Raw genomic sequence first — 27,382 nt, forward strand, 5'->3', positions numbered from 1 at the left:
GTAACGAGGTGTGGTCGAGTTTGTTCAGTACCCCGCCCCCTATGGTTGGATGGTTGTTTTGTTTACAGTTGGATAAGTTAATTAAGTTATGGGGATAGGTAACCACTTTATTTTAATGTGCATCTAACGTCTATATGCATGAAATATATATACCATGCAGTGATGGAACCCGTATTCTACGGAGACTTGTCTTATGGTCCTTGGACAATACTGTTATGTGTGGATACTTGTAGTTTCCCAAGAGCTGCAGATGCTGCCTTCTGCTGGAGCGACACTGCCCTAACGGCCCGTGCAGAGATGGCGAGGAAACCCCGTTGACAAGGCACTGCTTTTTCATGACGGTGAGTTTCCCTTTGAGTGTATTATAATTTTGTGATAAAAATTTCAAGGAAAAAACACACACAACCTCCTTCCTCCCCTTCCTTCGGGGAGGGAAGAGAGCGAGCGTGGAGAGAAAAATCTATCTGAGACAGAACAAGGACAGTGAGAAAAATATATGAGTGGGAGAGGGAGAAGAAGGAGGAGGAGGAGGAGGGGGAGCAAATTAAAAGTTGCCAAATGGTGATATTGGGTTTCAAGAGGAGTGAGACAGGAGTATGGGTTTGCCTCTTTTTCAGTCGTCTTTATGTTATGCAAATGGGAATAAATATTTATGGTTCCACGCGGTTTAGTTCGCAAGGTCCGTCGGCGAATTCAACCCGTTTTGAAATAGGTGGGGAAACGACACCGTTGCTAGCTCGTCGAGAAGGCCACTGTTCACGGAGGAACGCTAGCTTAAATCCGTTAGCCAGCTAAGCTGCTTTTCCTAAGCGTCAGGTTCTTTTCGTTAACGACAACGTCGGAATTCATCTGTTCCGCGACTCTAGAGAAATGTGACGTTTTCCATCCTGCCAGATGAGCTAAACAGAAGACAAATGGTAGCTTCTGAAACCCCACGTCCACCTCTCTAGAAAAAGAGACCGCGTCAGCGACAATCTATACTAGGCTGAGGCTGCTAGCTAACGTTACACACTGTACTCGCATGAGGTTATCATTGTCTGTCGATTTGGTCTATTTTTGGATGTAAAATAGCAAGCTGTATTTCCATGAAGGGGAAAGCAGCATATATGTTGCATGTCCTGTTCTTCAAACGATTGAGAACGAGTTGACTATTACGGAAGCGTTTACAATGTCGAAACAAACTGAATCCTCTTCTCGCGAACCGCATTTTAAATTAGTTTTTGAGGGTTGCTACGTCTACTTTTCCGCCCCCTCTGATCATCAGCTTAAGAGGGGAAGGAAAGGAAAATTTGTATCCACCTCCCTTTTTATTTGTGTAACACCGAACCATCTTAACAGATAAGTTAACGTTTGCACGCTGAAAAAAATATAAAATGGCTAGCTAAAAGCTAGCTAGCCAGTCATGAATATGTTGTAACGTGAACCTACTCTCTGGCCCAATTTATGTTGCTGACCTTGATACATTTTTAAAAAACATTACTTAATTCTGAAAAGCATTAATTGTGTCTGGACTTGGAAGTCTACTTCTATAAAAACCGAACGTTAACGTTAATGGGACATTTGTCTGCAATGCAGTGCATCGAACAAAAAGAAAACATGGTGTTAGCCAACGGAGAGCAAACATGTTCTGTTTCTGATACCTGTTTTGCTGAATAAAGAGATGCTACAATGGTGTTTGGTTTTATTGCAACCAGGAAAGTGAAATGTGAATTATTTACAGTAAGATCGTAGTTGTGTTTCACGGACGTTACTGCCTGTAAAACAAAGCATTTTTGCTGACTAGCGTCTGAAAAATAAAATATTCGGCTAATCAGATTTAGCCAAATTATTGCACATCTTTACTATGCCCCCTGTCTTAGTTAGGCTACCAGATGTCAAGTATGGGATATATCAAACACATTTATATTTGTTATTTTCATTAACAATGAAATAGCTTTCAGGGGATAAGACTGCATTCTTAATGTGAACAAACATAATTTAAGCTATGATAGCCATACATCAACTTTACCTACCAACATGCAAACCCAATATTTGCCTCACGGTATATCCATAAGATTTTACTTTAATATAGCGTTGGATTTGTCCAGCCTAATTTTGAAATAGATAATTTCTTAACCGATTAACATGAAAAGCCCCCCCTTTTCTTTGTCAGCTATGTTGAGTCAAAGTGAGTGGCGCAGTGTCGAAACAACAGCCGCCATTTTGACACAGCGAGCTTGCATTCAGGGAAGGGACAGACTAGACGTATCCGTGTTCAGTTTGCACCAAAGCAATCGAAGTTACCAGTATTACTGTCCGAATATAGGCTCCCTTGGCAAAGTAACATTCTACTGCTACCATCATAAATTTATACAAGTGGGTTTATATGAAAGTGTAACTTGTCCCCCTCAGCAGCCTATAAACTATTAAATGAGAATTAGTGCAACACTAGTTCAGACATTTCTGAATCACCTGCCCTTGTTTGTTCTCACAACCACACAGCAGCAAATCTAGTTTTTCCTGTTCCGTGACTGATCATCTGGTGTCCTATTTCTCTATGTGGTTCAGAGCTTGCAGCTAGACTGCACAATTCGATCTACTGGTTTAATGGGCTTACCCCAGCTGCCTGTTTCAAATCCATTTGTCACTTCATGAGACTATCTCGAATATCTGAGATTTGCTTTCAAATAGCCTACACAACTACAGTTTTATATCACTACACAAAAATATACATTCATGTTCAGAGTGTTCTTGACCAGCGCTCAAAGCACAGAATGACCACCTGAATAAATTCTGAACAAAAACTGAATTCAGTGGTATTATTGTTAGCCTATTAGAGATGAGTCCAAGGGTCAATGAGGCATTTGTGATATTAACACTAATGTGGGTGTGGGTGTTCTTGTCAAAGCATATCATCATTGGAAAGATGGTACAAATTTCAACCTTTGTTTCGTTAGTGTGAAGTAGAAGCCCAGTGCAAAACCATACAATGAATAACAATCCTTAGGGATATGTGAACCTTGATGGTGGATGTACGTCTGCTACGTGCTGATGGCTGTGAAATTCCCTTCTCAGGTGTCATGGACGATGAAGATGATCGGCGGCTTCTGGATATCATAGGGTAGGCCTAGGTCTATCCTCAAGAGCTGTTGATACAAGTCTCAGTATGTCATTTAAATGTGAATGAAATGTATGGACAAGACAATTAACTGAAAGTCTGAAGATGCTAGAATTAAGTGTTATTTTGCTACTGCCCTTGTTGAGACCCATATAACCATAAGATATACAGAATGTAAAAGATAATCTCAGTATGTCTTCAGGATTTAGTTTTTCTCCTTTTCTCCTGAAATGAGTCAGAAATAAGTTGTATATGGAGAGTTGTATAGGTTACATATGTGTGGTTTTCTTTGACAGAGACGTGCAGGCTTTGAATGACTATCTTCATGGCTCCAATAACAAATCGGTAAGTGTAATACTCATGTAGGCACACACAACAAGTAGGCCTATTACTCTAAATCATTGTGGTTCTCAAATAAAACTGTGGGTCGCGTCCCTCCATAAGCAGGAGAGGTTTGAGATTAGGCCGGGAAAAAATGCACAGAATAAGAACCCTGAAAAGCCAAGTCGGCGTGAAAAGCTTTGGAACCACTGCTCTAAACACAGGCAGTAACTGTTGTCTCCATTAATAGATAATAAAACACTCAAGATAAGTCAGTCAAAATTCTCAGTGGTGAGACCTGGTTATTTCGTAAATGTAGTTTATTTAGGTAGTGAAATGGCTGGGTAAATTAAGATTAATAAGGATTGTTGATTGTTCTCCAGATTGAGGAGGAAGATGTGACAAATGCGGCGTATGGCAACTCCAGCTCTTTTTTTACCGGCAGCACAGTAAGTACAAGTTTATTTTGCCTCTTAGAATAATCCCATCATTCCAAAATAACTGATTAATCCCAGAATTCCAAAACGGCTACAAATACTATTATATTATTATTCTACAGGAATGATTGTTTTTTATTCTACTATTCTTTCATTTTTATCTCTGCACGTCTAGGGTGGATCCAGTGCTGGACTTAAGGACAACACAAATCACCTGGGGGAGTTCGGCGATGCCAGTGAGGCGGGCTTGCAGCTCTCCAACAGCCTGCAGTTTATCGAGGATGAACTGGGCGCGGAAGCGTCGCCCGGCGGGGTCGATCTTGGCGGCGAGGACCAACCCTTCGACATCCTCCAGAAGTCCCTATTGGAGGCGGACATCACCGAGCAGACGTTGGCGCAGGAGGCTCTCCTGGACTCTCAGCCGCCCCTCGCACCCCCCGTCACCGCTACTGCCACCTTCCCCCCGCAGCTGGTCTCGGGGGGATTCGGTGGTGTGGCGGGATCAGGGGTAGTTGCCCCACTGCCTCACTGCGGGGCTCAACCTCAGGCTTTCATCCAGCAAGTCCCCCAGATGCCAATGCCAAACGGTCCCACGGGCCACATCCAAGTGCTGGGGTCCTTCAACGGCAGCACACCCTCCATGATGGCCATCAACAGCCTGGAGCGCCCTCAGATACTGCTGAGGCCTACTGCGAACACAGTGACAAGCACCAGCAACCAGGGGGAGATGTTCGCCCCCACGGCCACCGGGCAGGTCTCTATGCCCTTCAAGGGCTGTGGGACGTCCATACCTGTCCAGAACATTATCATCCAGAGGGGGCATGGCCCTCAGGCACTGGTAAGGCCAATTCAGCCCAAACCCTTGCAGCCGGGAGGACAGACTGTGTACAACATTAGCAACCTGGGCCTCCAGCCCAACGCCACTGCCCCAGTCAACCCTGCAAGCGGGGCATATACGGCCAGCAGTTCCCCACAGGCGCCTCAGCAGGTGAAGGTGGTCAGTCAAGCCAGCAACATTGTGCTTCACTCAACCCTTGGTCAGCAAGGTCAACAGCAGCAGCAGCAGCAACAGCATCAGGCGAACGTGTCCACAGGGCAGTTTCTGTTGCCGAACTCCGTCTCGCTCACGCCAGGGTCGTCTGTGCAGAGCTTCCAGGCCGTGAATGGACAGGTGTTGCAAACCAACGCGCAGCAGGTGGACCCGACCACCACGATCACCACCACGTACTCCATCTTGCCCACTCAGAGCGGGGCGGTCCAGCTCATTGCTGGGCAGCACTTCACCGGCGGGCAGCTGATCGTGAATCAGGGGGTGGTGACGGCCACAGCAGGGGCCACAGTGGGGCAAATGTCCCCAAACATGATGACCCAGGTCCCTCAAAGTTCGAGTGGCATCGGTGGCGGCGGCGGCGCTCCCAAAGTCTGGACGTGTGTCACGGCCAGCTCGATCTCCAGCCCCGCTCCCGTCCAGGTGAACGCGGCTCAGACGCGGCTGACGCTCGTCAGCTCGTCAGGGCAGGGCCTTCAGACGCGGCAGCAGGTGACGGTGGGCGCGGGACAGCGCCTCCTTGTGCCCGTGGCACAGAACGCAACGGGGATCACGCATGCCGGCGTGCAGGAGTTGCAGTTTGAGATGCAGGCTCTTCCTCTGAGCCAGGTGAGGCTTGTTTGCACACTGCTCAAAAAAAATTAAGGGAACACTTACAGTTTTTCACAATTGTTAAAAAACATTTTTTGAAACCTTCCACGCTTTTCTCCATTCTCAAACTACATTCACAGAATGTCTGACAGTTCTTGCAAAATAAAAAACTAGCCTCAAAGTTTTACTTGTGCTCAGAACCAAACAGTGTCAGAGTACCGATCCAGTGTATGATTGAAGTGTTCCCTTATTTTTTTTTAGCAGTATATATACAGTGGGAACAAAAACAATGGTGCACAATTCTTCAGAAAACCAAGTTCATACCAAATTCTGTAGGCTAATACCACAGTTTATCAATTCACCCAACCAATTTTTATCACACATTCAATTTTCCCATCGCATTTTTCATAGTGTCTCTTATGATTGTTTTCCTTCCAGGATTCCTCTAACACTCAGAAAGCACAGCCTCAGTTGGTCAGTTTGCTAGGTACCAAAGGTAGGTGTACCCACACATGCACAATCAGTAGTTTCACAAATCATAGCATCACAGATACAGTGGTTCCCTTCGTTCTCTGACAAATTCTCATTCCAATTCTCTTCCAGCTGCGAAAACAGCGCCCTCCGTCAAGCAGGAGACTCCCTGCCTGGCCACCACACAGGTGAGAGATGGGAATGACATGACAGTATAGCTTGGTTTCCATCCAGCCTGGTACAGATTTTGACCATTTCAAAAGGAAATGCTTTCCTGTTCAGAAATGAGTGAAATGTATACTGTATGAAAGGGGTTAGATGAACTCTCGATTATCAAAGTGTTATTTTTTGATGGAAACGAGAGTTATTAATATCAATAGGATTTTAAAAGTATTTTTTATATTTCTGTTACCCGTATCATCTCCAAGCTTTTGAACTCCATTGTCTATTTTTAACTTGCAATACATAGCCAATAGTGGCATGAAATATGGGGCTGAATTGGATGGAAACCCAGCTGTTTTACTCTGTTGGTGGAAGCAAAGCTGTGACCTCATGAGTCGCATTCACCACACCTGCAAACTTGTCACCTTTTGGCTACAGTCACCTTTTCTATGTTGACCAGGGTAGTTGGTAGTGAATAGGGTTTTGTATGCTGTCACCTTTTTCACTACTCCAGAGTTTGTAGGTCTGATTCACTGACACTCATCACTGGCGTTGTGTTTTTTCACTGTCCAGCTCAACCTGCAGAAGAGGCCGGCACCTCAACAGCTCACGAGAGGGGGAATGTGAGTCCGCAGCATGTTTGAAAACATCATTGTGACAAATTGACAAAATGACGATATCGTCAATGTATTAGTGTATCAGTGGTTCCCAAACTTTTTTTCCCCCCTGCGTACCACCACCTTACTGTACATCCTGACTCGGCTCGCGTACCCCCATCATCCGACATAAAAACTTAAAGAGGCCCTATGCAACAATTTTAGCAAAAATTACCTTAATTATGCAGGTTGAGAGTCGTTCTGATGGTTCTACAACACTTTTTGGGTCGTTTGGTGGGTGCTTCGTCTCCCCCTAGTGCTTCTCCGCGGAAAAAACGAATATGCAACTTTCTGGTCACGGTCGGAACACATCCGGATGTAACTCGGCGGAAATACTCGAAAATGTAGTCAGATTTAGTCAGATTGTAGTTTCTAAGAAGACTGCAAAACGGACTCCGACTTGGCTTTGTTGCTGTTGAAATTGTAAGTAGCCTACCTTTGGGTGAACTTCGTTTTTGTAATGTGATTTTTGCTCGACCGTTTTATTGTGAGCCCTATGTGTTTAGCTTGGTTTATTGATGCTAGCTCGCTAGCTATTGGGGGTTTAGCGTAACTTGCTACCGAAGCTGCAGGGGGAGCTATGTCGTGAATAATGCGAGCCCAAATCAGGCGAAAACCCAGAAACAGCGAAGGAATAACCAGACCTGCATAGGGCTTCTTTAAAACATTCTATTGACACATTCCAGGCATCATGTTTAATTACCTGGCTTACATGATAACAAATAACAAAATCAAAATGTGCAACTGGTCTATGAGCTCTCACACTAAAAAAACAGTAAGGAGAACAACATTATGAAACACACAAAAAAAAGAGAACATAGGCTTAAGATTTAAAAAAAAAAAAATCCATCTTGCGTACCCCCTAGTGGAAGCTCGCGTACCACCGGTGGTACACGTACCACAGTTTGGGAATCCCTTTATTACACCGTGTCTGCGCTGCACCTAGGAAGAATGAATGCCGCCATTTGCAGTATTCAAATCTTATTGTAACCCCATGCTGTTACATGCATCCTTGGCGTATCATTTGACTCTGTCCTGTCTCTGTTTGCCTCAGGATCCTACAGCAACTGAGGCAGGACCACACTGGAGTCTTGGCTTCAGACCTTACCCCCTTCTCCTCGCTAGATGACGTCATGTACAGACTGTTGCCCTTCCACGTGTTCCAGGGAGCCTTGCCCAATGAGGAGGAGTTCGCTAAAGGTGTGGATGGCGTTGGGCAAATGTCGGCACGCTTATCTTAAGCCGGGAGTAAAGTGGTCTGATGGCTGCACTGCAGTCTTGGAAGCCTGCTGCAAAATTATTTTTTAACTCAGGCGAGCTGAAACAAACATTTGCTTTCAGCATCCTTTTATAGCTAGAGTAAATACACTATACTTTTAATACTATCTCTGCAAGGTTTTGCAAGTCATATTGGTCTAAGTGTCTGCTCTCTGCACAGCAGGTGCTAATGAACAATTTGGCTGATCTTCACAGGAAATAGAGGTAGATTAGCTCAAGGGGCTGAAAAGACAGACTTGAATTTAGACGAGAGCGCACCTTTGTTTTCCAGGATGTGTATGTTTCACTTGAGTGTTGTTTATTGTTTGTTGTTTGTTTTTCACTTGAGTGTTGTTTACTGTTTGTTGTTTGTTTTTCACTTGAGTGTTGTTTATTGTTTGTTGTTTTGCCCCTCCACAGTGGATGAGGAGTTCGAGGCAGTGGCCACACAGGTTCTGAAGAGGACTCAAGCCATGGTGAACAAATACCGGCGTCTTCTCATGGTGGAGGCTGAGGTGGGTCTAATGAACTGGCAGAGTGGTCGTATGGTTTGTCGTTGCCTAAAATTGCATTTGTGTCCTATTAAACAACTATTGGGAGGGGGAGGGAATTCCAAATATGTGGTTTAGTGACTAATGGCTTGGACAGATTATACAATATTTTTTTGTCTTCCATGATGGTCTTTTAGGATTAAACATGTCAGATTATGAGATCATTAAAACATAAATGCTTGCCTTGTCTTGGTCGGGAGATTGGCCACAATACAAGATCATTTGCGTAACTGTCGTCATAGTATCAGTGTCAGAGTCGCAGGAAATTCCCCCAAAATTCTGACATGCTAGACTTTCCGTTGTGGCGTGTTGCAGACAATAAATTGCTGATCGTGGAATATGTCACAGTACAAGGGTCATTTATTTTTTGGAGTCGTTCCCGACCTTTCTTATTCGGGCACGACACTGTTGATTTATCGGCTATGGCAAAATCAGGCTGAAATTGTTTAATCTGAGTAAGCCATAACATAGTTAGTTTAGTGAGTAGAGTAGTAGTACATCCTCCTAAAAGAATAAGTTGTATACCCTCTTAAAAGAAGAGTCCAGCCTTTGTTTTACTATACCCCCTGTTGAGTTGGTATTACTGTAAAATACTTAGGCAGTGTTTTGGCAACTTTGTTTTGTTTTGGCAACTTTCTTGGACATCAACCAAAGCTTTTTTTGCAGTGTTATTGATAAATGATCTTGTACACTCTCAAAACGGTCGTAGCACAATTGTTTCTGAAAGATGCAGTTCCATTTTTGACTAAATCAGTCATTTAAATTTCACTTCAGTGATTTTATTTTATTTTATTTATTTATTTACTTACTTACTTACTTACTTACTTATTTCAGCGATCAAGTCCCTCTTCTGAGATGGTGATGATTGACAGGACGTTTAATCAAGAGGAGCGAAGCAACCTGACGCAGGACAAGCGCATGGTCCTGGTCGACCCAGGTGAGGAGTCAGCAGCTGAGGGTTGCGTTGTTTCATGCGTTGGGGTATAATGCAGATGCTATAGCCCGGGGATCCGTTTTCCCTTTCTCTCTGAGTACGGATCTGTTGTTTCTTGATATGACTTGATGTTGTACATAACTTTTTTACCTGATAAGAGCTTGTTACTGGACATCGCTTTTTTTTTCTGATTGGACTCTATGTTGTACTCCACTCATATCCATGCGTTGTTTGTGTGTTTGTTTGTGTGTGTGTTTGTTTGTGTGTTTGTTTGTGTGTGTGTTTGTTTGTGTGTGTGTTTGTTTGTTGGTTTGTGGCGCTTCTCGCAGACGGATTCTTGGACGATTTCTGCTGCATGCCCAAGCTGCCAGTCCCAAGCACCGGTCCCCAGGTGGAGCCAGCAGCTTTCCTCGCCGGGTCGCCCGCGTCTTTGGGGTCGCCCGCGTCTTTGGGGTCGCCCCCCGGCTACACAGGGAGACACGGGGGCGGGGGAAGAGGAGGAGGAGGGGGAAGAGGAGGAGGAGGAGGAGGGGAGGGTATGGGGCAGCCCGCCACAGCAGATTCGGGATACAGGACAGAGTATCAGCCGGGTTTTGAGGACCCAGGCGGAGGGGCAGAGCAGGGCGTCGGGCACTTGGCCGCAAAGAACATTCTAGAAATGAAGAAGAACCAGAGGTGCGGCAAAAACAATGTGATCATCAGCAGTGGCTACCACCAACAACATCCGCACCAAAACCCACACCCACACCAACACCCACATCCTCACTACCAGCTCAGCCACTCCCCCTCCTCAAGCTCCGCCCAGCCCAGCCCCGCCCAGCTACAGGTGTCTGGCCAGGGGCGGAGTCACGGACAAGCCTTGGCCCCTGAGCATGGCCACCAGCCATTGGTCGAAACGGACTCTGTGCTGGAGGCTGCAGTGAATAGTATATTAGAATGTTAGGTGGTGCCATATGTTTTTTTGTTTTTGGTTTGTTTTTGTTTATTTGTTTTGGTTTTGATTTGTTTGTTCTCATATTTATCAGTTCTGTTCTCTGTCCTCCTTATTATTTCTTTCTTTCATGAAGGTCGACATTGTGAAGCTGCACTGTAGGTGGCCTGAAATAAGCATGGTGAGAGTAGGCAATGAAACGCCATTTTGAGTGGGGCAGTGCACACGTGTCTCGTCGCTATTGTCTTTTTTTTTTTTTTTTTTCTTGGCAAAATTGACTTGAAGATGCCTTGGGTTGAAAATCTGTCCATGGAATGCTGCCATTCATGAACACCAACACAAACAGCCACATAGTTACACGAGTAAATGTGTGTATGTGTGTGTGTTTGCCACTTTGTGCACAGTCATATAAGTGTGCCGTACGGAATATCAGTCATTATCGAGCCAGTAGGTGATTGTGAATGAAAAGATACATGGACTGCTTAGTTTTTTTGCCCCTCGTGGTATCAATGATCGTCAAATCCACTCTGGTTTCCAAACAGTCTTTCAAAATGGCTCTCTCTCTTTTATGCAGCTTCCCAATCATGTCCATTCAGGAGAGCCATGCCATTGGTGATTGTGTTTGCCATGTGCTACAGGTCTTGAGCCTCTGTTTTCTGTTTTGATGATGTGAACGGAAGCAACAGCACTTTGAGTTAGAAAAGAACAACGAAAACAAACGACAACACAACTTTCCCTTTATTTTCTTTTTATGAGAGTATTTTCACTTTCTATGTTGTGTAGTTTTGTTTTGATCTGGCATTATTGTTTTTTGTTTTGTTTGTTTGTTTGTACCTTAAAGGTATATGATCACCTGCAAAGACAGAAATTCAGTGACATGGTTTTTGTGCAGGGAATGGTAAGTCCTCAGATTGAGGTGGAAAATGTTACAAAGTTCATATATGTTTAATTTTATTCCCTTATATGTTTGCTTTTAAAGGTGATATTTGCAGGAAATGTGTTATTTTATTGACAGTACTGCTACCTTGCAGTTTCTAGTTTATAAGTTGAAAACACGCACAGTGGGTGTTGTGACATGTCTAGGAACCTTCTGGAAGTGAGCACTTCTGTCTGTCTTTCCTGCAATTTTTCTGAATTTGCTATTTGTTTCCTATTTCCTATTCCTATTTGTTTTCTGCTTGAGTGTGTTCCCCCCCCCAACCCCCTCCCCTGCTGGTCAGGTCTGTGGCCTCCTGGTGTCAAGCTGTTGAGGAGTCATCTGCCCTCTAGTGGTCACTTGCGCACACACACTCATAACATAGGACGCGTTCACCCAGACAGGGTTTTTTTTACAACCTCAAGGCTTCATGTAAGGTTTTAAGTATAAGTGTTGTGACTGATCCTTTTGGCTAATGTAATACATTTCACATTTAAGAAAAGAATGGGAATGGACAAGCAGGAGATGAGCTCCTAAAAAAAATGTTTTTCAGTGAAAAACTGCAAAATGGAACCCCCTGCTTTCTTGTCTATTTCAGCGTTTAGTGAATGGTGGAGAAGAGAGGGTGTTTTTGCTTTGCCTGTCTATCTTGTTGTGCATATCGGTGCATAAACATTCTGCAAAATTTCAATATGAAATCATTGCCATTAAACATTTTTTTAAGGCCTTCTGCAATGCCCCGCCCGAAACACACACACACATGCACACACACTGCCCTCTACACTACAGTCTGTTCCTTTAGCCAGCAATTCTACCAAAAATGACTGAGAAGAGATGTGCATCTGTGAACTATGCTCTGATGTAACAAGAGCACTTTTGAAGACCTTAAGTTTGAAGGGCTTCTTTGCCTTAGGTGAGCGCAAGTGGAAAATATGTACCTGTTTTTATATTGTTGTTTTTGCGCTGATTTTTATTTGTCGTTTTTATTTTATTATTTTTTATTTCGGGTCGAGCGAGTGTGGCCTTCTAGATACCCCACAGCAGCATATTTTAGTTTTGTTTTTTGTCTTTCAACATTTCATTTTCTATCCGTATCACTTAAGACTTGATTTTCTTTTCTTTTTTTAGAAAACAAATAAAACGTGAAACACAAAATATTTATAATTTTTGTAAAGAAAATGAATGTAAAACAAAAACAAAATGGAAGTTATTTTTATTATTTTGGTTATGGCGTGTTTAAGTCAAATCAATGTTATACTGTCTGTTCTCAGTTTCTTTTTTTGTGAGTGTTCACTACAGCAGAAGAGATGAGAGGAAAAAAATAATATTAAATTCATTTTTGAATACTGTCACAACATTGTGGGCTTTAATTCATTTCTAAATGGGTTTGGGTCTATAACATTACAATTATATAGTTTCATTTCAGAGTATATGAAGGCATATATAAAAATATGTATTCAGTTTTTAATACGGTCATAATAGTGTGGGATATGATTCATTGCTAAATGGGTTTTGTAAGAAAAACAAGGTGTTTATAGAAAAAGGATGTTTCTTCAGTTAATGCAGCTTCATTCTAATTTATTCTAATATAAAGCAATCATGGAAGCACGTGGGACATATTCCGGGCACCAATCTCGATAAGTGAACCCAGAGCTTTTCAAACTCTTCTCATATATTTTTTTCCAAAGTCTCTCCTACACTCTAAATGTAAATGAATTAGGCGTATTAAAGCGAACAGGTCTGATCATCTTATGTTGTTCTGTCTGATAATAAATCTCCACATTGACTGGGATGACTCTCAGTGGTCTATCTCCCAAACCCGATTTACAATTGTTTGGTTACATTCACACCTCAAGTTGCTTCCTGGCACAGGATGATGACACAGCATGGAGCTTTTGAGCGTTACAGTATATTGATACGATCAAGTGGGACAGAATGTAACATATGTTCTTAGACAGGGTAAACTGTAAATCCTTACAGTTTGGACATGAATGTTGGGTTTGGGATAGAAGTCTTTTGTTTCATTTAAAAGAGTATGTGAAAAATAAGTTCATTTCAATTATCCCTCAAATATAATTTATATAGTATAGAACATACTATATGCACAAATAGACAAAGTCAGACCAATATTCTGGGCAGGATAATCACTTTACTTATTTCTTTTTTATTATAAGTAACATTGCAGCGACATTTTCTCCTCAAAAATGTTCCCTTTTCAAAATTTGGTAACAGCGTGTCTCTGATCACAGCTGCTTCCTTGGCCGTCTCTTCTTCAGAATGTGTACTTACTGTAGCTTTCCACGCTGGCATTCCAACTCCACCTCAGAGTGGCTAGTACTCGATGCCTTGGTTAGTTGGTCAGGAGTGAGATGGATGAGGTAAGAATTTTTCAAGGGTTGGCAGTCTTCTACTCTGCTCAAACACCCCCACACACTTTAAATAATTGTGACCTATTTTGATATCAAAAACGTGTGTCACCTAAAAGGTGAGGAGTTACATCTATGTAACACATCAATGTAAATAGTCAGTCTGTTTAACATTTTCAGCTGCAGCTACATTTCAAACATTTCTAACAAATTAATTATGATCCACAAAATATTTTTCCACCAACAGGGATATGGTATAAATGTTTCATGTGACAAGTCAGTTAGGCCACACTTGACATACCACACAAACAGACGGTGGTAGGCTACAAGCTTTGAAGTCATGTAAGAGCCGTGATAGCTCAACTGGTGACCTTTTCTGTTCTAAAAAGAGAAATACATGAACATAGGCTACAAGTCAGCGCCTGTTGTTAGAGAATTGCAAAAAAAAAACATTCCATTAGTTCATATTATACATTATTGCTCATTAGAAACGTGTTCACAAAAATACATTCCCTTTTATCAACTCATTTAGTAGTACAAATAAATGCTCAATAAAAATAAAAGCTTGATTCATGAACCGCTTCACAGATTTATGAAACACACAGCACACACAGTGTATTCTTCACTCAGAGACCTAATGTCAGTTCATCAGTCGAGGCCCACAGACTGGTCCTTCCTCAGTGATACTTTCTCCAACGTTCATGTTCTGTGAATTGAGACATACGGAACCGAATGATAAAGTACACAAATATCACCACCATACAGCAGCATGGGAAAGCAAGGTGTCTTATCATGGGAAATGGAAATTATCATGGATTCTACAAGCTGCTTTTCAAACAGGAAAGAATGTATGTATGTAAGTAATGTATGATGTAACGTCATCATAACACATGAACTGCAGAGCTTCTAGCCACTCCAGGCTCTTATCCAAGGTCACGTACAGGTGAGTACAATGCAATGCCATAGCATAAAATAGGGGTTGTGGAAAAAATAGGAGTTGTGGAAAAAAAAAGAAAGTATTTTGCTTCTTAAGGTACAAGTTCCTATTTGGCCTCTGAGGGCAACATGGGCAAAAGAAAGTGCCACAAAAGAAAGTTTTATGTTTGAGAAACACATCCACCAACCCACCCACACGTACACACATACACACATACAGTACATCTCCTTATCCCCTTAGGGGGTTACTAAGTTCCATATAGGGAGGGCAAAATATATGGGTCATTCTGTGTCAAATCAGATAAGGTTGTTGCAGCACCGTCTCAGATCAGATAAGGTTGTTGCAGCACCGTCTCAGATTTTGTTCAGACCTTGTCTATATCAAGAATGGGTCCCAAAATCAAGGCCTGTAAAATATTTCTGTTCAAATCCTATGTCTTCATATTATTTTCAGCCCTTACAATTACTTCAGTTTTACAGCCTGAAAATCACATCATCTGGGAAGCAATGTTTGGGCATTAATATAATAAAAGAGTATTATTCATAAGCAGCCCAAACTTTTTAGGGTGGAAGATAAACATGTTCTCAGTATGACTGAACCATTAAAGGTTTGTACGATATTCTCATTGATTTTCTACAAGGCCCTAGATTTGGAGAAAAAGTGCAAAAAGAGTGACATTAACTTGTTTTTGTGCACTTTTGGTATCAATCATTATTTTCTTTCTTTATATACAATATTTTATTAATGTTGTACCAATATTTGAGCTCTCCTCAATGGCCATTTTTATAGGGTTAAAAAAGTATGTGGGGTAGATAGTAGGCACTTGAAAATCTATGTGAAAGTAGCTCAGTGTATGGGCTTTAGGGTAAAAAGTGCCAATGTTGTACCATACATAAATACATAAGTATAAATATAAGTATAAGTATATATACTCTTTTGATCCCGTGAGGGAAATTTGGTCTCTGCATTTATCCCAATCCGTGAATTAGTGAAACACACTCAGCACACAGTGAACACACAGTGAGGTGAAGCACACACTAATCCCGGCGCAGTGAGTTGCCTGCTACAACAGCGGTGCTCGGGGAGCAGTGAGGGGTTAGGTGCCTTGCTCAAGGGCACTTCAGCCATTCCCACTGGTCGGGGCTCGAACCGGCAACCCTCCGGTTACAGGTCCGGAGTGCTAACCAGTGGGCCACGGCTACCACGGCTAGTGGGCCACACATAGAGTCAAAATCATTGTTATCCCTCAGGGACAAGAATGAAAACGCATAGGTATACTATGCAACCAAGTAAATGTATTTATACATGATGAACAAAATGACCATGAACTGAGCTGATGACTAGGAACTGAGCCCACTATGATTTTCGTGTTCCTAGCTAGCCCACATACCAGTTTAGTCCTATTAACATTACTAACAAATGCAATTACACCTTTACTTGTTTTATCCTATAATAACTTCATGTGCATTTGTTGCAGAGGCCTCAAATATCGGTTCAACATTAATAACGTGTTGTACTTACAGACAAAATAATTATTGATGATAATGTGGATACAAAAAAATGAGTTTACAAGACCCTCAATATCACCAGTTTTGCACTTTGTTCCATATCTAGGGCCTTATATAAAACTAATGGCCATGCAGTACAAACTTTCCAATGGTCCAGTCATACTGAGAACATGTCGGTCTTCCACCCTACAAAGTTTGGGTAGACTAGGAATAATAATTTTCAAGATATTAATTCCCAAACATGGCCTCAAAGATAAGGCATTTCTGAGAGTAACAATGCTACAAAATCAAGGGTGAAAAAATGTATGAAAACATTGGAATTTAACACAAATATTTTACGGGTCTTAGTTTTGGGACATAAATATTAGGTAGACAAACTTTGAGCAAAATCTGAGACAGTGCAACAACCATTTTCCTGGATTTTGTCTGATCTGACACGGAATAACCAATATATTTTTTACCATTTCATTTAAAATTTGTCTTATTATTATACTGTTATTATTTACTGCTGAGAAGAGTTAATATAGTTGTTGATAGAACTCACTTAGGTGTGGGTAACTCCACACGTAGCTTAGGACACAGTAGCCAGCAATAAGCATGCCGACCCCTCCAATACCACCCTTACGTACGTCAATGTACCGCCTGTAATACCACTGCCAACCTGCAGGGAGAACATCACATCACAGAAAAACAACAGGCAGTCAATACGTGTTGTATCTTGATATGTTGGCTGTGATACTGAAAGTCACAGGTACATGTGGTTGAAAAAAAGAAAGAAAAAAAAAGACAAAACTTCTCTGAGAAGTAGTAGTTTTATATTTATATAAAACTTATAACTGCTAAAATATATTTCTAGAGATGAACATCCTAAACAGAATGATGACTAATATTATCCTAGTTCTCTGTGTTGTGTTGTTATATTACAGCCCTGTTATGACTGTTATTGCGATCTTTTACACTGCTCTCATACCAGTTACTTAGTGATATTCCGGTCTTATTCTATGATCTTAGATACCACGTCTCATAAATACTGCTGTTTTTCCCAATAGATTCACTTTTAGAGTTGGCAGAATAGCAGTGAAAGAGACTGAAAGCAAGAAAAAACAAAGAAAATGGGAACACAATTAAAGGTAACATAGAAAGAAACCAACAAAGCAAAGGGAAGATGGTATGAGTTTTAAAGAGGCACTGACCATTTTTCAAAATGGCTAGACCCTTTGTAGGTGACTGTGGTGTTCGGTCTGCAAGCCAGGGAAGCAATTCATTCAGCGTAACATCACCAAATCTCCTCTCTGCAAGGGGGACTGTACACACACACACACACACACACACACACACAAATACAATTAGCACTCTACAAAACTCTACAAGTGGCTCCAAGAAGAGGAAAACAATAGGAAATGGAGACACACAGTTCATAATAGCCAGCAGAACATGGAAGCGTCCACTACACCCACAGCACAAGATACCGAGAGAAATACAGTGTTGTGAAATGGGAGACACAGCAGGACAACTGAAATGATGGCACAGAGGAGGGGACAAAGAAGAATAAACCAATGAAGGACCCGAGGACCCACACCAACTAGAGAGGACAGGAAGTGAGGCTTTTATAAATACCTGCTTACCTATACTGAGGCTAAAGGCCTGTCCCCCCGAGTTCAAAGATGAAGATGGACCTTGCGGTCTCTTGGACCCACCTAAAACCTCAGGCACTAAAGTATTCAAAAGGAAACGAGTATGTTTCATATGGTTTACAGGTCTTATCTGCAAGTACATGTATTACTGTAATGTCATTAGCGGTACCTTTATTTAGTTTGACATATACAGTAGGACCAGAATGTTAAGGCCTAAACGCGTTTCTCTGCTGCAAAACAACTCACATTAGTTTCTCAGTCCCCAACTGTAGTAACTTTGCTTAGATGAGCTACATGAAACTGAAGATACCAAGTCCCTCTGCGATAAACAGTTGGAGCCCAACTCTACCCACATGAACTAAGCAGCAGTATCTGAGTTGTACCTGGTAGAGGGGTGGGTGGCAAGGGTGCGGGCGAGGGCTTCATCCAGTACTGCTCGTGCCCTTGGGCCAGCCTCCCTGGAGGTCTGTACACCTCCATCCCATGGTAACCTGCAGTAACAGTGGACATCCACTCCAGGCTCCGGGGATTTGAGCTGAGGGCGTCACTTTGGGACGCTAGAAGGCTGACCTGTGGGGGCTTTGAGGAGTCTGCACACTTCATGAAGGGGCCTTCCAAGGACACAGCCTTCTGAGGATTCATGACAGATTGAGGCAAACTGATCGTGAGAGCTGTGGTTCCATTGCCAACCTGTGGTTTAGTTCCCACCAAGGACGCAGTCATCGGCACTCCATACTTCCTGCTCAGTAGACCACCCTTAATGTGATCCCACACACTAGTCTTCACTTTGTAGGTGTATGACACATCACTGTCTGGCACTTTCACACTCAACAGGTCTTTGCCTCGGCCCTGCCAACTTGCCTTCACTTCTTTCTGGAAATGTGTTTGAATTTGGGGTTTCAAGTGGGACGGATTGAAGTGCTGGTCGTTTTCTGGGTGAGGTTTATGCAGAGCTTTATGTGTGCGTTCCTGAACAGACGCCATTGCTGCAGTGAGAGGAACAGGAAGACCATTCCCCTCGACTGGCAAGCAAAGTGAAGCCTTTGACTTGGCTGCGTTTTTGAGTTTGGCAGCTTTGGTGACCTCTCTCTGCTCTCCTCCACCGTTTGATCCCTTCAAGACATTCGCAGCCAGTGTGATTTTTCCTAAAGCCGTAGCCTTCGGTGATGATATTCTGCCCGTTTCCATCAAAACAGCAGACAGCTTCTCTTTCTCTGTGTCCTGTTTACTCCTTCCTGGCCATTTCCTTTTAATTTGCCCCGTGTCTTCACTTAGGCTATCTGATGCAGGGTTGGTAGTTTGAGGAGATGCGAGAGGAGTTGAGGTAATTGGTTCTGCTGGTTTCACTAACTTTTTATTTCTATTTTTGGTTTTCAAATCAGACAGAGATTCAGTTTTACCCTGACTGGAAGAAGAAAGTTGGTCTCGGCTTGTTGCAGCGGCAGTCTTCTTTTTACTCTTGACTACCCTGGCCTTAAGGAGAGCATCCTCACTCAGGGTGTCTGCACTTTTGGGGGAAGCAACAGCGGGAGCCATCTTGCAGTGATTAAGATGAGTTTTAAGCCTCTTGAATTTCCTCCCACAGTAAGGGCACACCTCACCAACCACGTTACCCTTTTGCTTTCCTACATTAACAAATCAACACAAAACAAAAATATGCAAAGAGGCATTCCATTAGCAAACACTTGTTTGTTTAGCTCCAGTCCACACTCCCACACACTTCAATGCAAAATTAGAGGACCAAGGGGAGGTAGGCTATATGGAACTGAACTTGGCCAAGCTCCTCATTCCCTGGCATAACTAAAACAAATATGGTTATGTCCATTTGTTAGCAAAGGTTTTTGTTTTACTTATGGGTCAAACTATAGTCGAAGTCCTGCCTACAGATAAGGTCTCTGCTGCACATGGATATTTCAGCTCAGAAAAAACAAAAACTGAAAGAGATTGCAGAACTCACCAGTCATATTGACCTCTTATTTTTTAGTTCCTTGATGTGGAACAAGCTGGATACAGTTTTGACAGTAACTTTCATGACCCACTTAGCTGACAGGTCAACCATTCTCTAGTGGATTGTGGGTCGTCGAAACGCATCGCGCAAATATCCTAATTTAGTAAACATAAATATTCATGATGCATAATCTGTCAAGTCTCAAAACAACTATCTAAGAAAGGAGACAATGTTACCAACCATGGCAATGACCATGGGGCGTCCATGCTGTGCATTATTTTCAGATCTACGAAAGCCCTCGTGGGTAGCATAATGTACGCCTGTTTAGAATTCAGTAATACCAGATACTTTGATGCAAACTTGAGATTTACAATGTGATCGGCTATATTTCTATGTGACATCAATTACACTACAAGCTTTTAAAAATGTAGGTCCCATAATAATCCCTCCCTCGGGTTTTCCACTGTATTACGTCACTATTTTGATCGAAGGCACTCCTAACGTCAGTTAGTAATGTAAACAGCAGTAGTCGCAGCAGTTGCAGGTGACCCGAGACGTAACCACAGACAACACAGAGACGAGTGTCACTAGGTGCAGATACCGGCATGATTTCAACGTAATGTGATTTTTTTTCTTGTTTTCTATATACAGTTGTTATTTTATATGTACTGAGTTGAAGGTTCAGTGACTGTAATGAAAAGTTTGTGAGATTTCAGGCACAGTTGCTACCTTTAGCTTGCTAACGGTGGCTAGTTAGCCTGTTTTTTGTTAGCAAGCCATGGAAAGTTATCCAAGTGATGGCTAGCTAGCTGCAATTCGTTTGATGCATCTAGCTGCTTGAAAACAACTCTGGAGAATTACCTCGCGTGTAAATCAAATTATGTTATTTGTTGTTACTTATTTTCATGTTTGTGCCAACTTTAAACTTAACGGGTTAGCGGTTTGATCTTCCTTTAGTGGTTGTTATACGATTGGTGCACCGCTTGTTAGCTGTAAGCTGTCAGTCACTATCAAAGCATAATGGTATCGCTAGGTAACGTTAGCCGGCTTGCCAGATAGATAGGGTTGCATTTTAAGAACATTCTTATCGGATCTGTATTGACTATGTGTGAACTTTGGTTAGTGCGATACTGTAGCGCCAATAAGTTCCACACAAATATTGTCAGATAAACGTTACTTGTAAACAAACTTAAGGTAACACTAGCGGGCGTGCTATTTAGCCAACTTGCTATTGTAGCTAGAAGCTAGGTCGCCGAACAACACAGCTGACGTTAGCATTCTTTAAAGCTACTAGTTAGCCAGCTACATAGATCTAGCTGCTACAGGCCGTAGATCTCACTGCATTGGCTGTGCTGAACACAAATAGTGGGTTTCGGTTTTGATGTCATGAACGACAAGTGTTTTAATAACTTGTGTAGTTTTAAAGTACGCATGTATGTAGTGTTTTGGCACATGGTTTTGTCATTTTTAATTAAGTTGACATCTAGTTGTCTGGCGTTTGTTAACTAGTGGCACAAGTTCCTGGAAACAGCCAAGTGAAAATACGTTCCACCATCTTGTTCATTAGCTAGTTACACACGGACCCGGTTTCTCAAGACGACGTGATCTGTCAGTCTTTCCAAACACCATCTGCCAAATAACCACCACGTCCGATGTTGACAGAAAGCAGGTAAGACCTCAAAATCCAAATCTTAGTCGTAAAATGTGCGATATCGTCAACGTTATGTCCTTGTTCAGTTATGACATGACATCACCTGTTGTGGTTAAATTTAGTGAATCGCTGGCAGTTACTTATCGCTAATCGACTTGGAATTACGCAATAGCTGTCAATATCAATTTGGATTACGGCAATGGTGATGTAACTCGGTATGGTTGCACACTTGTATCCGAATGGATCATTTCGAGGTGCTGCTAGCTAACGTTACCATTGCAGATAAAACTGTATCAAGGAGGCGCAGTGTTACTTGGTCTACCAACCCAATGTCTTTTGCTATTTTTAGGCAGCCTGACTAACCCCGATATGAGCTCTATCTGTGGTAATGCAATTGTGCACTAAGATTTTGGGTGATACAAAATTAACCGGGTCAGGATATTTTTTGCCGTAGTAGCTGAGTCATTGCCTTCGATATGAAGGCACTCACAGAGCGGAGTGAATGGTGACAAACTGCCTGCAAGCAAGCCATGTTCTATCATAACTAGAATGACTACACGATGTTGTATAAGCAGTTTATTTAGTGCTTGAACGTTAAAGGCCGGTGTTCCAAAGGCGTTAGCCGGCGTCACCGGCTGGTTGGCTGGCTCGCTCATCATTCCCAACCATGTTTGCAGATATGACAGAAAGGCACAGTATTTGTACCTGCCTGCCATGTATTTCAAGCTTATACTGTTAACGGAATAACCAAATAAAGAATGTAGGAGGATATTTGACTAATATACTCAGCCTATGTGAGGGTGTGTAGAGTCAAGTGCTTTTAACGCCAGTGACTTCTGAGTTCAGTCAGTTCACTCCCTGCAATTTCCATATACCCTTTTGTATTATGCCCCCACTCACTCATCTCATCAGCCCAATAACATCAGTCTGTGAGTCAAGCAAAGGATACGGAATGCTACAGTGTCATGTTTTTTTTGTGTCCTTCTTCAAGTATAGTCTGCTCAAATTCATGTAAGCTTAACATTATCTTAGTGTGTAAGGGACCCTTGGTTTTGGAAATAAACTTGCTTCAGTAACCCACCATGTTTTTATCCTAAAACCTTTGCACAAATCTTCTTACCATTCCCTGTTTTAAAAACTGCTAACAGAATGCGTGGTTTTGGTTTCATACTGGATAAGGATTGAACAGTGATCTCTACATGGGTTCTAGGCTTAACCCTTCTGGTGCACTTGCATTTCACATATTCACTGCCTTATGAATTCTTTCTTGTGTGTGTGTGTGTGTGTGTGTGTGTGTGTGTGTGTGTGCGCGTGCGCGTGCGTGCGTGTGTGTGTGTGTGTGTGTTTTAAACCCCTACAGGAAGCGGAGGAGAAGCTGTGACAGTGAAGACAGTCAAGTCCTCCCCCAGGCGAAGAGGCCTGGCGGGGGCAATGCCCTTCTGCCCGACCTGGGGCGTGACGCCTGGGACTCAGAGGTACGAGAGCCGCCTATATCACCTGCCACCTGTTTACACCGCACGCGCTTATGCCGTTTATATTACGGCTGCGTTACCTGTTGATTCCACCGCACGCGCTTATGGCGTTTATGTTACGGCTACGTTACCTGTTGATTCCACGGCATGCGCTTATGGCGTTTATGTTACGGCTGTGTTACCTGCTGATTCCACTGCACGTGCTTATGGCGTTTATGTTACGGCTGCGCTACCTGCTGATTTCACCGCTGCATATGTGGCGTTTATATTACGGCTGCGTTACCTATTGATTTCACCGCTGCATATGTGCCGTTTATGTTATTGCTGTGTTACTGGCCAATTTCACCTTTGTATATGTGGCGTTTATGTTATGGCTGCGTTACCTGACGATTTCACTGCTGTATGTGCCGTTTATGTTACGGCTGCGTTACCTGACGATTTCACTGCTGCATATGTGGCGTTTATGTTACAGCTGCGTTACCTGACGATTTCACTGCTGCATATGTGGCGTTTATGTTACAGCTGCGTTACCTGCCGATTTCACTGCTGCATATGTGGCGTTTATGTTACGGCTGCGTTACCTGCCGATTTCGGCCCCAATGTTAACAGGTTAGATTAGAACATTCACATTGCATGAGGCGCGTGGCTCAGGTGTAGCTTGTACTGTGCTGCAGCTGCGAGTCATCTATTTACAGCTTTGGCGTGGAGCCGACTTTTTTTCATGTGTGAAGAAAGCCACAAATAATCCAGTGGATCAAACTAGAAAGATGTAAGGTTGAGTCTAGGAGCGCTGCAGCAGTAACGAATGTGAACACACACATGTAACCGAACTTCAGCAGTAACGTATCAGCAACGTAGATGTAACATTTCAGCAATGTAGATGTAATGTATGGTAGTGGTAGGCAATATGAAACAGACCTCTTTCAGCAATGTTACACTACATGGTCTGCAAAATCAGCGAAAACAAAGTCCATCAGATTTCTGAGATTGTGGCCAATTCAGACTGCCTCTGTTCCGTGGCTGCTGCGTCGCATTTCACGTGAGCGTTCATACGAGAAACGTCTCCAATGTCTGCTGCGGCCAGTCTGCCTATTAAAGCACGCTTTTGCAGCGCCGCTCGAGCTGCACGCCTAAGACGTGCGTGTCACGCTGGCAGTGTGCACGCTCTAACCTGTTAACGCGCGTGACGGAATGGAAACGGACAGGTAGCGCAGCTACCATGCACTCGCCACGCATCCGCTGTGAATCGGGCGTTAGCCACTACACTACCACCGCACCTAAAATGTTCTGAAGGTGGTCGGGGAACCCTCGGTTAACATGGGCTAGGTCCATTAGATTCCTCTCTGGCTCTCTGGGGCAGCCCTGGCCTCCTGCTGGTTAGGGCTTCAGGCTTGTAACCGAAGGGTTGCCGGTTCGATCCCCGACCAGTAGAAAAAATGTTGGCGGGGGAAGTGGTTGAGCACTGCTCTCCCATGCCCACATCCACGGCTGAAGTGCCCTTGAGCACGGCACCTAACCCCTCACTGCTCCCCGAGCGCCGCTGTAGCAAGGCAGCTCTCTGCTCTGGGTTAGTGTGTGCTTCACCTCACTGTGTGTTCACTGTGTGCTGAGTGTGTTTCACTAATTCACGGCTTGGGATAAATGAGACCAAATTTCCCTCACGGGATCAAGAGAGTATATACTTATACAATCTGTGGTCAGTCGGTCATCAGTGGAGCTGAGGCCCGGTTGAACAAATCCCTGCCGTTGATAATAATAATTTTGATTAAAGTAATGATGCCACAGATACCCAGAATTCATGTTCAGGATGTCCACAAAAGACCATAGAACGGTGGGGCCAGGAAATGCCGCCTGGCTCACAAAGGCCACCATGCCAGAGCAGCCCTTCATATTGCTACACAGGCCTAGCTGCCATGTATTTCAAGCTTATACTGTTAACGGAATAACCAAATAAATAATGTAGGAGGATATTTGACTAATATACTCAGCCTATGTGAGGGTGTGTAGAGTCAAGTGCTTTTAACGCCAGTGACTTCTGAGTTCAGTCAGTTCACTCCCTGAAATTTCCATATACCCTTTTGTATTATGCCCCCCCCCCCCTCACTCATCTCATCAGCCCAATAACATCAGTCTGTGAGTCAAGCAAAGGATACGGAATGCTACAGTGTCATATGTTTTTTTTTGTGTGTCCTTCTTCAAGTATAGTCTGCTCAAATTCATGTAAGCTTAACATTATCTTAGTGTGTAAGGGACCCTTGGTTTTGGAAATAAACTTGCTTCATTTCTCATTAATCTGTTGGTATGTCGGTAACCCACCATGTATTTCAGGTACATAGGCCTAATAGAAAATGCTGAGAAATGCTGAGGAATGTAGATTTGCTAATGAACAGCATTCAACTCTGTCTGCATCAAAGTTCACTTCTGATTGTCAGTTATATTTCCCTTTATGTATATGATGGTGTCAGTATATGAAGTCAGTCTCTTTTTTTTGTTGTTGCTTGTTTTCTCCTGGGAATGCACAATACTCATATTGTAACACAACTGGGGAATTTGTGTTAAATGGTTAAGTGTTATATTCCCCAGTTGTGTCACAATATGTTAAATGGTGAAGTGTCATGTGTTTACCCTGCCTGTGTTATACCAATGAAGGGCTGACATGTTGTACTCACTGAAGGACAGCTTCCCTATGGGGACATTAAAGTACCTATACTATACCAATCCATACGTTGAGTTTGAAATGAAATGCCCTCCTGCTGTTTGTGTGCAGTCGTCCAGCAGCGACAGCAGCGGCATCAGCAGCCCAGAGCGTCTGGCAGGAGCCAGTGGCGGCGGCAGCAGCAGCAGCAGCAGCAGCAGTAGTCTCGGCAGCATGAAGGCCTTCGGCGCGGACGGCGGCGGCCGAGGGAACTACGTTACCCAGGGTCCCTGCAGCCCGGCGACCTCCTCGAACCCGGGCGACGAGCCGCTGCACGCCATGAGCTACCACGACATCAACCGCGTCCTGCGGGAGGCCCACTTCGCCAGCCTGAGGACCAGGAGCCACCCGGGCGCCACATGACTGCCCGCCGCCACTGCCCCCCTCCGCCTGCCCACCCAACCCCCACGCCAGTCAACCCCTCATGGGCATTAAACAGCAGCCAGGCCCCCTCTGAGGACCGACTGGAGGGACATCATGGGTACTTTTCCACCTCTGCCCGACCACCATCACCCCCCTAGCACGTCCACCTCCACATCCACCCTGGCCCACTCCATGCACACACCATGTTAAGTGTGTTCGTGTGTGTGTGTGTGTGTGAGAGAGTGAAAGAGTTAGTGTGAGTGTACAAACTACCTTTCTGTGGCTTGACTACTTTGCCCCTACCTGCCCCCCCCCCCCCCCAATCTCCCCATTCTTCCTATAATTTTTTTTAACATGTCCATATGTGAGAGGGGGGGGGGGGGGGGGTTGACCTTTTTTGTGTGTTGGATATTGTATCCACTTGGGTGCTACATAAAAGAAAAAGAAAAATGAGAATGACGCTTGCAATAATAAGTCTACATGTTTATTTCAGCAGTTTTCTTGCCCAGGCTAGTAAACTCAATGCAATGGAAAATCTTGAAGTGAACTGGTAGAACTGGTATTGACATTAGACACAATTAACTTCTTTTGTCAGTGGGTCTGCAGCTCGCCGTAAGGTAACTATTACACAGATGAGGGGAGTTTCAGAAATGTTTGGGCAATATCAACATAGAGTACACACAGGTAAGGAGAATTTTGGAATTGTTTGACAAGATCAACATAGGAATTGGATTTGGTTCCTTCTTTGGTTCTCCTGCTTGATTCTCCTGTTGAACAGCCTAGGCAAGCTAAAGAGGGCCCTTATTTCGTCAACAGGAACAAAAATCGCCTCACTGAGGGACCTCAATACTGTATGCACCTCAGAAGCGCACACACACAAACATGTAGTCTCCGTTTCATGAACCTCCCATTACCCCCCCACCTCCCCACCTCCTCTTCTCCCATCCATGATGGTGTGTTTGCGTTTCCCCTTTTAAAACGGAGAAACAGGGATTTTTAGCTGTCGTGGCGGAGTGCTTTCAGAAAATGACCAAAAAAAAAAAAAAAACGAAACTAAAAAGAAGCAAAAAAAAAAAAAAAAAAACAGTGTTCCACTTTAGTGTCTCGAGCCAGCCTAGGAGATGAAAGCACAGGTGACAGACCGACAGACAGACATATCCTAAACTCTCAGGCTGGGGCGGGGGGAACGCCCTCCTGTCTAAGGTGCCATGAAGCCGAAACACTGGCAGAACTTTTATTTTATTATTATTTTCTTTGACGGGGGTTTGAGCTGCACTTTGGTTCACGGGAAGGGGGTGGGGGTAGCGGGGTTGGGATGGATCTTTGTGAGGGTCCCGGTGACCCAAACAATGCCAGTATGGGTGAATGCGGAGGGGGGGGGGGGGGGGGGGGCGGGCGGTGTGTTGGGGTGGGTTGGTGGGGGACGGTGCGGAGAG

General features: G+C 43.5%; 3 protein-coding genes across 7 annotated transcripts; 2 read left to right on the plus strand and 1 right to left on the minus strand.

Annotated features, from left to right (window-relative positions):
• The first annotated feature begins 103 nt into the window (after positions 1-103).
• bicral (BICRA like chromatin remodeling complex associated protein) lies at positions 104-12,691 on the plus strand. Of its 2 annotated transcripts, XM_076297930.1 has the most exons (12): positions 104-341; positions 3,055-3,100; positions 3,394-3,442; positions 3,802-3,867; positions 4,031-5,512; positions 5,933-5,990; positions 6,098-6,153; positions 6,701-6,750; positions 7,838-7,983; positions 8,461-8,555; positions 9,426-9,528; positions 9,855-12,691. In XM_076297930.1, exons 2-12 carry the CDS (start codon positions 3,060-3,062, stop codon positions 10,466-10,468), a joined length of 2,760 nt encoding a protein of 919 aa, XP_076154045.1. In that variant the 5' UTR covers positions 104-341; positions 3,055-3,059; the 3' UTR covers positions 10,469-12,691. The 2 variants fall into 2 exon arrangements, with proteins under 2 accessions (XP_076154045.1, XP_076154044.1); XM_076297929.1 differs by lacking the exon at positions 104-341 and having other exon boundaries at positions 412-3,100.
• An 825-nt stretch (positions 12,692-13,516) lies between these two features.
• Positions 13,517-20,145, minus strand: LOC143137656 (uncharacterized). 2 transcript variants are annotated; one of them, XM_076297931.1, is made up of 6 exons: positions 19,775-20,144; positions 18,201-19,442; positions 17,809-17,895; positions 17,377-17,487; positions 16,728-16,844; positions 13,517-14,444 (listed from the first exon to the last, which is right to left on the minus strand). In XM_076297931.1, the coding sequence occupies exons 1-6, from the start codon at positions 19,779-19,781 to the stop codon at positions 14,416-14,418; spliced, it is 1,593 nt and encodes a 530-aa protein (XP_076154046.1). In that variant the 5' UTR covers positions 19,782-20,144; the 3' UTR covers positions 13,517-14,415. The 2 variants fall into 2 exon arrangements, with proteins under 2 accessions (XP_076154046.1, XP_076154047.1); XM_076297932.1 differs by lacking the exon at positions 17,809-17,895 and having other exon boundaries at positions 19,775-20,145.
• Positions 20,146-20,291: 146 nt separating this feature from the next.
• On the plus strand, positions 20,292-27,166 carry LOC143137657 (uncharacterized). Of its 3 annotated transcripts, none has more exons than XM_076297934.1 (4): positions 20,292-20,381; positions 21,275-21,434; positions 22,777-22,891; positions 25,656-27,166. In XM_076297934.1, the coding sequence occupies exons 2-4, from the start codon at positions 21,418-21,420 to the stop codon at positions 25,944-25,946; spliced, it is 423 nt and encodes a 140-aa protein (XP_076154049.1). In that variant the 5' UTR covers positions 20,292-20,381; positions 21,275-21,417; the 3' UTR covers positions 25,947-27,166. The 3 variants fall into 3 exon arrangements, with proteins under 3 accessions (XP_076154049.1, XP_076154048.1, XP_076154050.1); XM_076297933.1 differs by having other exon boundaries at positions 21,333-21,434; XM_076297935.1 differs by lacking the exon at positions 21,275-21,434.
• Positions 27,167-27,382: the final 216 nt, after the last annotated feature.

Source organism: Alosa pseudoharengus, unplaced genomic scaffold, assembly GCF_046254945.1.
Source record: "Alosa pseudoharengus isolate Yale_2024_CS ecotype anadromous, Long Island Sound unplaced genomic scaffold, YU_APseudo_1.1 YU_APseudo_1.1_scf_21, whole genome shotgun sequence".
NCBI lineage: Eukaryota > Metazoa > Chordata > Actinopteri > Clupeiformes > Clupeidae > Alosa > Alosa pseudoharengus.

What these genes read in the sequence shown, in the direction of transcription:
- bicral (XM_076297929.1), top strand. Translation starts at nt 3,003, where the DNA reads ATGGTGGATGTACGTCTGCTACGTGCTGATGGCTGTGAAATTCCCTTC. An exon ending in CTTTTTTTACCGGCAGCACA is followed by an intron (nt 3,868 to 4,030) that starts GTAAGTACAAGT and finishes CTGCACGTCTAG; the next exon opens with GGTGGATCCAGTGCTGGACT. An exon ending in CAGTTTGCTAGGTACCAAAG is followed by an intron (nt 5,991 to 6,097) that starts GTAGGTGTACCC and finishes ATTCTCTTCCAG; the next exon opens with CTGCGAAAACAGCGCCCTCC.
- LOC143137656 (XM_076297931.1), bottom strand. An exon ending in GGCCTTTAGCCTCAGTATAG is followed by an intron (nt 17,488 to 17,808) that starts GTAAGCAGGTAT and finishes GTGTGTGTACAG; the next exon opens with TCCCCCTTGCAGAGAGGAGA. An exon ending in TCTAGCCATTTTGAAAAATG is followed by an intron (nt 16,845 to 17,376) that starts GTCAGTGCCTCT and finishes TTCTCCCTGCAG; the next exon opens with GTTGGCAGTGGTATTACAGG.
- LOC143137657 (XM_076297934.1), top strand. An exon ending in GTGACGCCTGGGACTCAGAG is followed by an intron (nt 22,892 to 25,655) that starts GTACGAGAGCCG and finishes GTTTGTGTGCAG; the next exon opens with TCGTCCAGCAGCGACAGCAG.